Below are 13618 nucleotides of genomic sequence, written 5' to 3' on the forward strand. Positions count from 1 at the left end.
TAACAGATCGATTTATATTTTAATTTTGAATCTAAATGAATATTTTCCTTGGGATTCTCCAGGCACTGGGCAACTAAATAAAAATTATATAGTGATAATTATTGGTTACTGTTACTTGGATGAAACTTTCTCATAATTCGGTTCAGAGTGTTATTGAACTTTGAAAATGCCTCTGAGGGGACCACAAATTGGTTTGGAATAATTTTTTCTAAATTGATGTCTGTTTAATTGGGCTGTAACAGTGATAGTTTAGGATGTACATTTACTGCGTAGTTAAAAAAAAACAAAGGGTCCACTTTACTTTTAGCTGCCTCGATAAGTATTTAAATGCAATTGTAAATGATCCGAAAACGCGCACGGGCTTCGGAGGTGGCTATTTCATCTCTGTGTTTCTTCGCAGTGGTTCGCGCCTCCCAGAGTCCGCAGAGATCTAATAAACACGTAAGTTAAAGAGAGCCTCGAGGGAACCCCGAGCCCTCCCCCGCCACTCTCCCATCTCCAGAATGAGATCCGCGGCGGCCCGGCGATGGGGTTCTGGGGAGGCGCACCCCTGGCGGGCTACCCTGAGCCCAGGCCCAAGGCTGCCCCCGTAGGCCCCCAGTACCCAGCCCCCTTCCTCTTTCTCCGATCCCTGCCCCTCCTTCCTCGCATCAGACAAAGGTGGATGAAGTTCTTTTCAAGTTTCAAAGGCAGTTGCTGGGCAGCTTTGCAGAAACAATAACTCTTTTATTGGGAACAAATGTTGACATTTGACGGGCGCGGGAGGCAGCGCCCGCGCCGGCCGCCGGGCAAGCGCCCGGGTGCTCTCGGCAGCGCCCGGCCCCCGGGGCCCACCTGAGATTAAAGCGCGAATTCCGATAAATCAGCTCTAAGGAAACCCTGGGCCGCGGAGAGCAGAAGGGGGCTGTCGCGGATCCACCATGCGGGCGCCGGGCCGCGGAGCCGGGAGCGCGCCCAGGCCTGCATCCGCAGCAAAGCCAAGGCTGCCGCCCCAAAGCCCATCTGCTCCTGGTTGCCCCGTTTTGCTGGCGTCTCCCCGGCCTCAGTCAACAACAGCCAACGTGTATCTTGGAGGGCTAGGTAATTTCTGACTATGAAATTTTTAAAGCAAAAATAAAATTCAGACCCCATTAGCTTCCCTCTCCAGTGAAAGATACCTCTTTTTCTCTCTCCTTCCTTCCTCATTCATCTTTCCCAATGACCAGCATAGAGAGGAGCTCATAAATCACTCTACATTTAAAAGATCCCTCTAAACACCTGCAGGTTTTATGTTCTTAGTGTATATTTTAGAAATCAAGTTCTCTAGAAGGAAATTCAGGTCAGGAGACAGAGTGGGTAAGTTATGGAAATCTTTAATAATTTGTTGGGCATATAAACATCAAAGAAGCTTCCTTAGCCTTAGCTAATCTCCTGAGCTGCTTTGAGTTTTCACCAATTGAAATGTGCATGTCCTCCCAGAGAATGGAGTCGTGTGTGTGTGTGTGTGTGTGTGTGTATGTATGTGTGTGTGTGTTGAAAGGGAAAAGGGATGGCATGTTCAGGTAAAACAATCTTCCTTGTTCCAAAGCGAGGCGGCTTTTACCCCTGCTCCAATGCCCGAACATAAGCACAAAGGTTAATTTTGGCTTGGCTTCTCCACTCCCACACTTAAGAAATGTACTGCCTTAAATGTTGTATCTTCATTAGAGTGCATGATCTTTCCGTGTTTATTTTGTTAAATATTGTTAACTTTCATACTTTCCACAGAAGTCTTCCAATTACTCTAGTTATAACAGTACATAGAGCAGAGACATTGCGGCCATGGGCAATTTATTTCCTGCTAATTTAGGAAATATGGGTAATATTAATAAAAGTAAACTACGTAAGACCTTCAGACTACAATCTGAAATGCTTCCTGAAGGGGAAAATCATTCTCTCTATGAAAGGTCTATGAAGGTTTTATTTCTAAAACCAAAACAAGCAAACAAACTCAATCCCCCTTTTACCTCTCCAGACCTCAGATTTGTTTGTTTCCAGATACACTGCCACAGAGTGGCAACGCTTCCCTGGCAAAAAATCTTTCCTCCCACCAGTAGACAGCTCAGCTCCAAACATGTTCATATCTATTACTAGGAGAGGCAGAGAAGACAGAAAAATAGTTCTCCACCCCAGAGATTTACTTTATGTCTGACCTCCAAATACTTAAGTATTTAAAACCAACAAAATGCATAAGAAATAACAGAAAACAAAAACCTGGTTCTGCCCCGCTTCTCCACAGTCAAACCAATCACTCCTCCCCATCAGTATGACTCTGTGTCCAGTTAACAGTCCCCTGGCTTGGCCTCAAGTATCTAAGATTACTTTCAAATACCCTTTCTAACAAGACCCCAGCAAGAGGCCACTAATTTCTATGGCAAAAAAAGCCACTAGAGAGAGATCCGTTTGTCAATATCAACTGGTCCAGCAATTTCCCATCCTCAGACACATTGGCCTATCGGAGCTGGCAGATGTTTAGACAAGATTTTATAAATTGTTCAATATCAGCCCATAATGAACCCCAACTGACCATTCCAAAGCAGCTAAAAGCATCCCAGGCCTCCCCTGCTGGGATCCAATAATGCTCTCATGCTGCAACATTATTAATCATGGAATAAAATAGATGAACCTCTTGAAAAATAAGTGTATGATTGATTAAAGGGCAATCTAAGAAGCTATTATTCTTGTTTTATAACCGTAAGTTATATTCACTCAATTTATCTTTTGAGAGGAAATAAATGATTGTTCATTTCTTCTCTGAAATTATATTATATGGATATCCATATAATTTTGCTGAAAATTAAAGTGACAGGCTTGCTACTTTTATGATACTAATCAAAGGGAATATGTTACTTGACTACAAATTTTAGACTTGTCCTATAATTAGAAAGTGAGTAACACAATAAAGAGGCAGTAGTCTAGGGTTGTTTACAGGTTTCTCTTCCCCCAGGGTAAGAGTAAGAGCCACTGAAAGGAAAGTCAGTCCCTCCCCCAGATCCTCACCCTAGGTTTAATGTGCATTATAGGAAAAGGAGAGTTAAGAAATCCTTCCATAAATTTGAATAATTAGGCCAATTTGGATAATTCAGGCTTTAAAAAAACAATTATTTCCATCAGTAATTTATTGGTGGGGGGGGATGTGTAACTCTCCATTATCAATATTATTCTCCAGTTTGGTTTACTAAGGAGGTTCAAGAAGCCAGCATCAGAAATAAATATAAAATGCATAGGGTGTCAGATCATTTTATTTTGCCAAGTTTTAAAAATTTACACTAACAAGTAATTAGCATACTCAGGGCACAAACATCTTTTTTTTTTTTTTTCAATACATATATAGAAATCATCTAGAGCACATGTTTCTCCCGATTGTATACTTCTCTTCCATCTGATTTTTTTTTTTTTTTTTTTTTTTTTTTAATGATCAGAAAGGAGAGTTTATTTCACACAGCTTTTCATTAAAAAGGTGAGGTCAGATCACCTGGAGGTTATCACTGGAGCTCCACCCCAAATCATTCTTCTAGGAAAAATAAGCCCCAAACACCATATTATTGTAGACTAGTCTGTTTTTATTTACAATTTAAGATATAAATTAGTAAAGAATTCGTGTTAAACAACCAACAAAGATTGTATAACCAGCAATGTTCAAATAAAAACCAGGCAGAATTTATTTACAAAAAGTTTAGATTCCATTGCAATACAACTTGCATAAATTACTAGAAGCTTTATATCATTATAAAAATAAATATCAAATTTGTTTCCACTTCTGAAGTACTCAAGTTCTTCAATCACGTTTTATTTCTACTGTGTACATCTTTTACAAATAAACTTTACAGTAAATCCTATCACACCTATAGAATATATACCGTGGCAATGAAGTGATCAATTCAAGATATCCTGAGAAAAACAGATTGTTTTCAAAAGTCACACATACATAGGGGAAACTATACTATGCCAACAAATTCACGTATGTCCAACAATAGTCTGTTCCAATTGTTAGAGTCTGTGGGTTGACAGTGCTGTGTGGATCCTTCTCTTTTACAGTGGCACAAGATGTGGTCTGGATTTAGACATCTGTTTGTTGTATCTGTAAATTTATGAGCTTGGGAAGAGAGAATGGCCTCCTGACTTTTTTTTTTTTTTTCAAAGCAATTGTGACACCTACCTGTGGACCAAGGAAAAACCAAATCATCTCCAATCTTTCAGTTCCACACCAACACCATTAAAAAAACGAGTTGATCTGAAGTGGTTCTACCTCTTTCTTATCTTCAAGATCTATACTTAGTAATTCTGACTCATTGCAAAGCAACAAATTTTTTCAGATACTGTTGTGAGCCCCGGGAGAATGTCAGAGTCCTGTCCACTTGGACATGGGTGGAGGGGAGGTTGGGAAGGGCTGATAAAAGACTAGGATGCCTTGTGTCTCTTCAGTCTTATTTTGCAAACATCATCTATAAAGGTTTTTGCTACTCCGAGTTTTGGTAACCCAAGCTCATCAAAGCATGTGTGTATTATGTGTCTAGCATAGTAAAAATGGCTCTAAATTGCATACGAATGCCCAGATTGTAATAATCTATTGTTTCAAAAGAAAACAACAGTAGTGTGTAATATATATATACATGTACTATATATATACACATATATATAATACACACACACACACATATATATATTTTCTTTTCCTAGGTAAAGGAGTGATAGAACTTGTGCCAAAAAGAGGGAATCTATAAAACAGAAAAGACAGTTTCCCCCTTAAGGAAAGAAAAGACTGGACAAGATTGAAATGCTCTGTCTTCTAACCCCATGACCAGAAGCAAGAAAAACACATTAAGCAAGCTGGTGCTGGGAGGCTCCAGAGGGTCTGGGAAGCACCAGGGTGCCCACTTACTTGCATTGCTGTGCTGGGCCCTTCTATAGGTAGGGCTGGACGCCCCCGCCAACCACGGTGCAGCCCTCGCTGGCATCTGTCAGGGGAGTGGGCAGTTAGTCAGAACCGACCCCACAGCCTGCTGACTGCGCAGACCACTGTGCACCCACCATCCTCCACTCCCGGGCAAACAGCAGTTTGGGAAACGCACTGTCTTCAGGGCCGCTAGCTGAGACGACTTTTGGTGATGTTCCCTAGTTCTTAACTTTCCCCCTTGAGCTTCTCCTTCGGGTAGCCTGACTTAGGAGCAACAGAGGCAATATAGAACAGGGGAAAAAAACGGTTTTCTTCAGAACAACAACAACAAAAAGCGGAAAAAACGTTTGATTTTCTCTTTTGAAGACAAACGCCTCTGAGAGTAACTGGAACTTTCCGTTTGCTTCTAGCCAACGGCAGCAAAGCAGATTCAGCTCTGACTCCTTAACCAACAAGACACCGAAACACACCCAGACTCATTAGGGGACACGCTGTCATTGGAATTTCGTGGCAATCTCGGTTTGCCGAAACTAAGACAGCCAAGATCATAATAGTCAAAATAACAGTGAATTAAGTAAAAATAAATAATAACAGGGCAAGTCTAAAAAGAGGGCCACACCTTCTTTGGCTTCCATCTCGCCCTCCGCCCTCACTCTGCTAATTCTGGGTCCCAGGAGCGGCCCCCTGGATCTTCTTCCCGGACCCTCCCCCGGGTCTCCCGAGCGCTCCGCCTCCCCGGGGCTGGCTCTCCCTCCCCTCCTGGGCGCCCCCGGTCGCGGGCTGCCTACCTTTCTTGGGCTCGTAGCTGCCGCCGGGGGGCCGGTAGTGGGACTCGAGCGGGTGCGCACCCGCCTTGCCCGCGTCGCTGGCCGCCTTGGGCGCGGTGTGCAGGGCCTCGCCGGGGGCCGCGGCCGCGGAGTTGTACCGCAGGAGGCCCTGGCCCTGCAGCGCCGCGTTCAAGTTCCCGTAGTTTGTGTAGTTGCCGTAGAAGGGCGACGTGTAGTACAGGGGGCGGCCTAGGAGCGGTGAGGCAGGGTAGGGCGAGCCTCCCGGCGGTGCCCCCGATGAGGCCGGCGCGGCGGCTACGGGCAGCCCAGGTGGCCCGCAGCCCGGGCCCAGGCTCGGCTGCTTGAGGTCCGACGTGGCGATCTCGGCCAGCGACCACAGCTTGGGCTTGCTGGCGGGGGGCGGCGCGCCCGGAGACGTCCGGCTGCCCTGGGGCGTCTTGCCGCCACCGCGGGGCGCGGCCTCGGGCGGGGGGCTCAGCAGCGGCGCCTCCAAGCCGGTGAGCGGCGACGAGGTCACGGGCTTGGGCGGTGCCAGGCCCCGCTCGCCCTCCTCGTCGTCGTCCTCGTCGTCCTCCAGGTCGTCGTACTTGTCCTTGCACTCTGAGCCCGATTCGCACAGGGGGTCCCCGGCACGGCAAGGAAGCTTCTCCCCGTCCGACTCAGCCGAGCACGAGTGATCCGTGAGCGAGTCCACGTGCAGGCTGATCCCTGCGGGGGCGCGGGCACGGTGGGTGGCACCAGGGGACAGCGCAGGCACCTGGAGCCCCCTCCGCCCCTTGTCCTGCGGCACTGGGCCCTCCCCACAGGACCCCTCACCTCGCCCCCACCCGGCCACGTGACAGGGGGAGCCTGACCTCCCCGGGAAGCGCCCCAGGAATCGCTCGCTCAAATCCCGGAGACCCCAGACCCATGCGGGGCGGCTGGGGCTCCGGCCCGGACCTGGGATGTCCGGTGGGCAGCGTCCTCCCGACCTTAGCTCTGCGCCCCGCCTGGGAAGAAAGCGCCCCGAGACCTTGCGCCGGCCGCTGCCCGCTCACCTTCGTCCTCGGCCGAGGTCTCCGTGCCCTCCTGTGCCTTATCGGGACTCTCGTCCTTGCTTCTGGCCGCGTCGCCCTCGTCCTCATCCTCATCTTCGCTTTTGTTCCTCGGGGCCCAGGTCATCTTGTTCTCCTTCTTGAGGCGCCGGCGCGCGTTGGCGAACCAGGTGGAGACCTGGGTGAGGGTCATCTTGGTGATGATGGCCAGCATGATCTTCTCGCCCTTGGTGGGGTAGGGATTCTTGCGGTGCTCGTTGAGCCAGGCCTTGAGCGTGGCCGTGGCGTCCCGCGTGGCGTTCTTGCGGTACGCGGGGTCGTTGAGCTGGTACGGGTAGGCCGCGCTGCCATACGGGTGGTAGCTGATGGCGCCGGTCATGCCGGTGGTGTGCGCGTCGTAGGGTGCGCCCTGGAACCACAAGAGCCTGTGAGTGGAGTGTGCAGAGAGCCGGCGAGCAACCAGCCGGAGGATGCTGCCCCTCCGCCCGCCCACGGCCACCGTTCCCCCGTGAGTCTCTGGCTCTGGGGCTGCGCTTCCCGCGGCAAAAGAGCAGGAAAAACGAAGTGTGATTCGGGACCAGCTGCTGATCACAAAAAGTACCATAGTTTTATTCTCGAATTTTTGAACTATTTCACTTTCCTAAAATGACCCATCTTCCCCCAAGTGTTCCGGAGTTGCGTGTGGCGATGTACACAAACCCTCGCACGTGCGCGCACACAGGCCCACAGGTAGCTCTTTGATATCTAAATTTCTGCCGTTGCCTGGAGTGCCGCTGCCTTCCCCTACTCCCTCTTCCCCGCCCTTATATGGTTAAAAAAAACACCCCAGAGCCCCCAATTCACTATTCACTGCTCTAAAGCTGGGCAAATCCAATTTGCAACTCAGAAGCCAGTCACCGTTTCGAATTCTTCAAATACGCCGTAATTAGCATTTTAATTCATCCTTTAACTTTTAAATTCGAGACATTTGCAGCCTTCGCCAAGGCCCCAGCGACTCGGTCGCTGCCCAGAAATTCCGCCGAGGGACGGCAGTGGTGACAATCCCGTAACGGCCTCAATAGCCCGTAACGTGCTTCGCTGCGGCCCGGGCCCGGCCCAGCTCAGGAACCTCGAGACTCGCGGGCCGCCTCAGGTCGCCGGAGCAGGAGCTGCGCTCGGGGCACGGAGCACTCAGGCGGCCCTTAGCGGGTCACACGCCCGCATGCACGATTTTTGAAAGCATGGTCCGCCGGACAGATTAAGGCCGAAACCTGGGCGCCTCGGATCGGACTCGGGAGCCGCAGCTGGACGCTGGGCTCCCGGGCCCAACTCGGTGACCCCCGGTGGCCCCCGCCGCCCCCAGCCCCGCTAGTGAATGCGAACCGCCTGGCCGTCGGCCCAGAGGCCGCAGTGACGCCGACCCTCGCGCCCCAGGCCAACGCAGGAGAGCACACAACCCGCTCCCAACGCCTTCCCAGGCTGCGGTGCGGGAACGAGGGACAAACCGCGCCAGACCCCGGCCCCCGGCGGAGAGGCACTTCCCAGACTCTCAGAGAAAATTAGCCGGCGAGCCGAGGAGACGCGCCGGGGGAGCGCGGGTCCCGGCCGGACTCAGGGACCTCCCTGTCGGCCGCGCTGCCCTCCCCACCAGGGGCCCAGCTCAGCCTGCGGGGCGGCCAACCGAGCCGGCGACTCCTGAGCTGCCGGCCGCGCCACATTCCCAGCGGCCCCAGCCCGCCGAACACTAGCTCCGCTCCGCGGGCGCCCCGGAGTCCCGCGTCCCGCCCGCTCCCGGTTACCATGTAGGACGGGAAGCCGGCGGCGGCGGCGGCGGCGTCGGCCGAGTACTGCAGCGGGCTCCCGAAGCCGGTGGCCGCCTGCGCTGTGAAGGCCGCCGAGCCGGGGTAGGGGCTGAACGCCGAGCCCGACGCCGAGCGCGCCAGCTCCTCGCTGCGCGGAGCCGCCAGAGCCGACGCGCCGTAGGCCGGGCACGAGTAGAGCGCCAGCGAGCCGGGCGCCTGGTACAGGTAGCCCTGCGGGTAGGACATGGTGGGCGCGGGGCGCCGGGCCCGCGTCACGCCGAGCAGCGGGCAGGGCGCGCGGCGCCCTCCATCCACGCCCGGCCGGGGCGCGGCGCGGCGGCGGGCACCCGGACGGCGGGCGTAGGCAGGCCGGCCCGGGCACTAGCCTGGGCGGCCCGCGGGCCGGGGCGGCGGCGGGGTGGCGGTGGCGGAGGCGGCAGCGCGGAGCCGGTGGGCGCAGCCGCGCGCCAGGCCGGCGGTCGGGGTTTGGGGGAGTCTGGAGTCGGGAGTGAGGAGTTGAGGAAGGAGCGCTCGAGTTTCCGAGGGACATTGGAACGCGCAGCTGTCCATCACGCGCTCATCTGCATATTCGGGAGCCCGCCCCTCCCCTGCTCCGCCCGCTCCAGCCTCCAGGCCGCGGCCGGGGGAGGGGCAGAGAGAAGGGAGGCAGGCGGGGGAGGGAGGAGGCGACGGAGGCGGGCAGCGGGAGGGAACCACAGGCTTTTGTGGCGCAGCCGCCTCTCTAGCAGCTCCGGCCCCAGCCCGCGGCTCGCGGACCTGAGCCCGGCGCGGCCGCGCTGCGTGCCCCGGCGCGCACCCATCCCACTCCCACCCACTGGCAGCCACGTCCCCTGCCCCGCTCCAGCTGGCTCCCACCGACCCCGGCCACCTTCTTCGCCCCCGCCCGGCCCCCGCCCCTTCCAGCCACTACCCCGCCCCCCACCCCCTTCTCCACCCGCGCGGACTAGGCAGAGGCCGCCCGCGGTCAGGCCAGGCCGGGTCCACTTGGGGGGCTCACGGTCTGCCCCGCTTTACACCCCTAGGAGGCCAGGCCCCTGTGTCCAATCCGGAAGTCGCAGGGAAGTGGGGAGGTCAGGATGGTGGCGCCCGCGGCTCGGGTCCTCCTCCTCGCTTCCACGGTCCCGGACCTGCTCTGCCTCCCGGCCCGAGGCTCCCCGCGTGGCCTCGCGTCTGGTCGCCTACCCCTCGCGGCTCGCTCCTCGCAGCATGGACCTGGATCCGGGGCGCCTTGGTTGCGAATTGCCAGGAGGGCCCTGAGGTGAGCTTTCCGCCCCCAAATCCTCAGCGCAACCCCCAGGGCCCTGAACGTTACGACTTTCCACTGTTGGGAATGCCGCCAGGGCTTCACCTAAGATGACGCCGTCCCCTAAAGAGTTTTATTTGATTTTGTTTTTCTAAGTTGACTCCTCTTTCGGATTTGTGTTGTCAAAACACTGGGGGGATGATTGTTACCCGACAAACTGCCTCTGGCAGGACCTGAAGCCTCCCCGTCACCTCGGGAACGGGCAGGAGCTCAGGCTGGCGCCTCCGGTGCAGTGGCATTACAGGTAGCTCAGGTGACGCGCGGCTGGAGTTGGGGGGCAGTTGCCTTGTGGGGTTCAGAATCGAGGCGGTTGGCGAGGGTCCCTGGGACCCTAGCTTCCTAGAACCCGCTCCCCATCACGCTTCTTCATCCCTTTTCCACTCGGGGATGGCCGAAGAGGGCGTCTGACGGCCCACTCCGAAGGGTCACCTATGCGGGGCGCTCAGGGGGATGGAAGAGTGTCAGGTGTGTGCTGGCCTATTGGAAGCACCCACCCAACAGGTGCCTCTATCCTCAGAAGCCGTCTCGAGTGGGTGCGGTGGAGGAGAGAGAGCGCCGTGGCCTGGGGCGGGCCTCAGTTTAGGCCTGCAACCGACTCCTGCACCCCCGCTGGCCCTGCAGCCTGCGGAGCGGCCTTGGTGATCTCAGGACGCAGGGCATGTTGCGGCCTCCCCGTGGTGCAGCTGCAGCGGCGCGGAGGGAGCGGAGCTCGGTTTACCAGCCTGGTCCAGGGGGCAAGAGAAACACTCACGGCATCAGGCTGTCTTTCCCCAGGTGCACGGGAACCAGTTGCAAACTGCAGTGCTGGGCTTGAGGATGGCTCCTCCTGAGCCGGCAGGCAGGGCGACTCTCCCGGTAGGCGCGATCCAGGCATGTTACCCCTCCCGCCAGGAGCTCCCGAGCCAAGCCAGTCGCCCCCTACTAGTTCTCCCACCCACCCCTTGGCCCACACTGCTCCCCCACCGCTCTTCCTACAAACCACACCCCCATCCTGCACGCATCCTCTCCAGGTCATCTCAGCACACGCACACGCACACACACCCACGACCACCGCTCCCTCCACCCACAGACTCCCCGTTCCCACAGGCTGGGGCTCCTGCAACGACCCAGCAGAGGGGTTTCAACCATGCTGCGAGTCCACCTGGGACATCCTAATTCAGCTCAGCGCAGATACTTTTATTCAATTACTAGAGAGTTGAAAAACAGACAGACAGAGGAAGCAGCGGGGTTGGGCAAGCTGTCGACAGTCTGCGACATTTTTGCCGCTTCCTGGGAGGGAATTCCTGCAAGAAGAGGGGTAAATGAGAGGCCCACACGCTGGATAGCAAACACAAACACTGGCAGATCAGATGGCAGCTTTTAGGGTTCTTTTCCGATCAGATCAGTTTAAATGAAAAAAAAAAAATCGAGTGTAATTTTTATCACCAGGGAGGACTGGCCTGGAGTATTTCCATTTCTAAAGAGCGGTTCCCGCTGTGGTTTCATTAGCATTTGGGGCTCATCCTCCCTCCCCCTCCCTTGACACCCCCGGGCCTGACCTCTTCCAGGGACAGAAGAGAAAACAGCCAGTTATTACAAAAACATCCTCAGTTTGGAGCTGGAGTGTCTGCTTTGGATACAGTCGATTCTGACATCAATTAAATATATAACCAGACACGTGCAGTGACCGGGAGGGTCCCCTCACCCAGGGTGCATCTCCAGAAACGCCGCCTGCCCTTCCCCTCTCTTTAGCTCAGTGTTGAGAGTTTGAAGATGGGCTCTTCCCGTCCTGTGTGTATTTTCCCCGCAGCAATTATACTCCTCCACTGAATCTAAATTTTCCATACCGTTGCTGCCTGTTACTAATAAAAACCGTCTACCTTGCACTATTAAACAGTCGACTCTTACTACATGCCGTTTTTATTGGTAGTGACTGTAGCAAATTAAAATGCCTACGCAGGGACATTAAAAACTTACACTCGTCATTGTTATTGGAATATATAAACTCCGTTTTGCTTTAAAGTTCTCAGATACTAAAGAAAAAAATCATTTTCCTTCTTAAGTTAAAGTTGGCTTGGTCTTCTTCTTCTTAAAAAAAAAAAAAATCAATCAGGAGAAAACATGCTGCCAGCCTGGAGTCTTGGCACCGCGGTCCCGGCGAGGCTGCTTGAGAGGGTGGCGGGCTCAGCCCGGACTCAGTCTCGGGGCCACGAGGGCCGCAAGGCCGCGGCTCGGGAACAGGAGGGCCTGGGATGTTTTGCTCAAGGGCGAAGGGGGTGCTCAGACCTGTGTGGTCGCTGGGGAGGGCCGGGCACTGGGCTTCTGCGGTTTTTCAGTTGCCATTCGAGCTGGAAGGAGGGAATGAGCAGGCATGCAGCGGAAACCGAGTAACTGCTTTGAAAACGCGACCCCTGGCCACAGTAACCCAGGCGACGTGCAGTTTCAGGTTCATGGTGGGCCCTGCCCCCTTTCCCAGGTGTGCTCTAGGAGACGGGGAAAAAGTTAACACTGTTCTATTTTTCTTTATTGTCCCTCCAGCAGCCAAGGAATTTAGAACGAGTCCACGTGGACACGCAAGTCTCAGCGAGTGGGGATTTCCTGCGAGGCCGAGCGCGAGGACGAGCCGGCCTCGGAGGCTCTGGCTCGGGCTCGGGGTCTCCCCGGGAACGCGGCCGGCCGAGAAGGTCGGGGCGCTCGCCAGGCTCGGCGCAGTCCTGCGTGTCGCTGGGACGAAGGAGCCGACGCAGGCCAGGAGTGGTGCGCGCGGGCGGCGAGGGGGCGCTGTGGCCCGTGTCTGCCGGCCTGAGTCCTGGCAACGGTGGGCGCGACCCACCTCCTCCCACGGCCGCTTAATTCGGGGAAGAAGAAAAAACGGCATCAAGGCATTTCAATAAAACTTAAGCGGTTCCTGATCCTTTCTCATTGTGGTTCCTTATGAGATTTCGGTGTCTGGGGGGGAAACAGTTACCGTTCGGGGGTGTGGCAAACTTTTTTGGCAATTAAGATGAAACAGACACGTTTTATGTGGGTTTCCTTTAATGAAGTAACATTGGAAATATAAGTAGTTTCAATGCATCAAATCACATCGCTACCGTATTCACGGTCACCGGTCACTGGCTCTCCCGTTCCAGGGCTCCCCGCGTTTGTCTAGGGAAAGAGCGAGGCAGGAACAGGGGGATGGGGACGTGAGAAGCTTGGCTAAGCAATTTTTCTTTTCTTTGAAAACAAATACGTCGTCATAAATGGAACAAAATTTAAGTCAGCATGGAACGCACATCTCTTTCAAACGTCGTTTCCAGGTCTAGTACTCTGTGAGTAGGTTGGACTGGATTTCACGCGCAACCGGCATTTCTAGGCTCTCAAAGACGCTTCTGAGGCCTAAATGTTTTCCTGGAAAACACGCGCAGAGGAGCATCCGTGGGAGACTGAGGGGCCCCAGCAGCTCCAGTCCCGGCAGGATGTGCGAGGCCTCTCGAGGTTTTCAAATGGGCCCCCGAGGCCTGGGAGATCCCCGAGTAGCCACGTGGGAGCCACTTTAGGGACTCCGGGCGGCGGCTACTGTGGGCTGGGAGGGTCCCCGCCCGGGTTGCTCCCAGTGCCTGGATCTGGGACCCTACAGCGCGTTCTTTTCTTTTTCTTTCATTTCTTTCCTTTTTATGTATTTATTTATAATTTACATTCTAGGGACCTCGTATTCAGCTAACCAGCTCTTGCTTACTTAACCGCCCTGTTTTCAGCTCCGGATTTCTGCGGCGTCTCCCCATGGCTAACTTGCCCTTCCCGGCTTCCTTTACTGC

At 54.3% G+C, this 13618-nt stretch overlaps 2 protein-coding genes across 3 annotated transcripts; one reads left to right on the top strand and one right to left on the bottom strand.

Annotated features, from left to right (window-relative positions):
* Positions 1–3404: 3404 nt before the first annotated feature.
* IRX2 (iroquois homeobox 2) lies at positions 3405–9028 on the bottom strand. Of its 2 annotated transcripts, XM_009208112.3 has the most exons (5): positions 8516–9028; positions 6741–7146; positions 5704–6411; positions 4901–4976; positions 3405–4177 (listed from the first exon to the last, which is right to left on the bottom strand). In XM_009208112.3, exons 1-4 carry the CDS (start codon positions 8762–8764, stop codon positions 4924–4926), a joined length of 1416 nt encoding a protein of 471 aa, XP_009206376.3. In that variant the 5' UTR covers positions 8765–9028; the 3' UTR covers positions 3405–4177; positions 4901–4923. The 2 variants fall into 2 exon arrangements, with proteins under 2 accessions (XP_009206376.3, XP_009206375.3); XM_009208111.3 differs by having other exon boundaries at positions 3405–4976.
* Positions 9029–9517: 489 nt separating this feature from the next.
* C5H5orf38 (chromosome 5 C5orf38 homolog) lies at positions 9518–12733 on the top strand. Its single transcript, XM_031666077.1, is given in 5 exon segments — positions 9518–9796; positions 9954–10074; positions 11595–11607; positions 12363–12543; positions 12546–12733. Coding segments are annotated over 5 exon segments (666 nt in total). The 5' UTR covers positions 9518–9615; the 3' UTR covers positions 12716–12733.
* Positions 12734–13618: the final 885 nt, after the last annotated feature.

The sequence above is a fragment of the Papio anubis genome, chromosome 5 (assembly GCF_008728515.1).
Source record: "Papio anubis isolate 15944 chromosome 5, Panubis1.0, whole genome shotgun sequence".
NCBI lineage: Eukaryota > Metazoa > Chordata > Mammalia > Primates > Cercopithecidae > Papio > Papio anubis.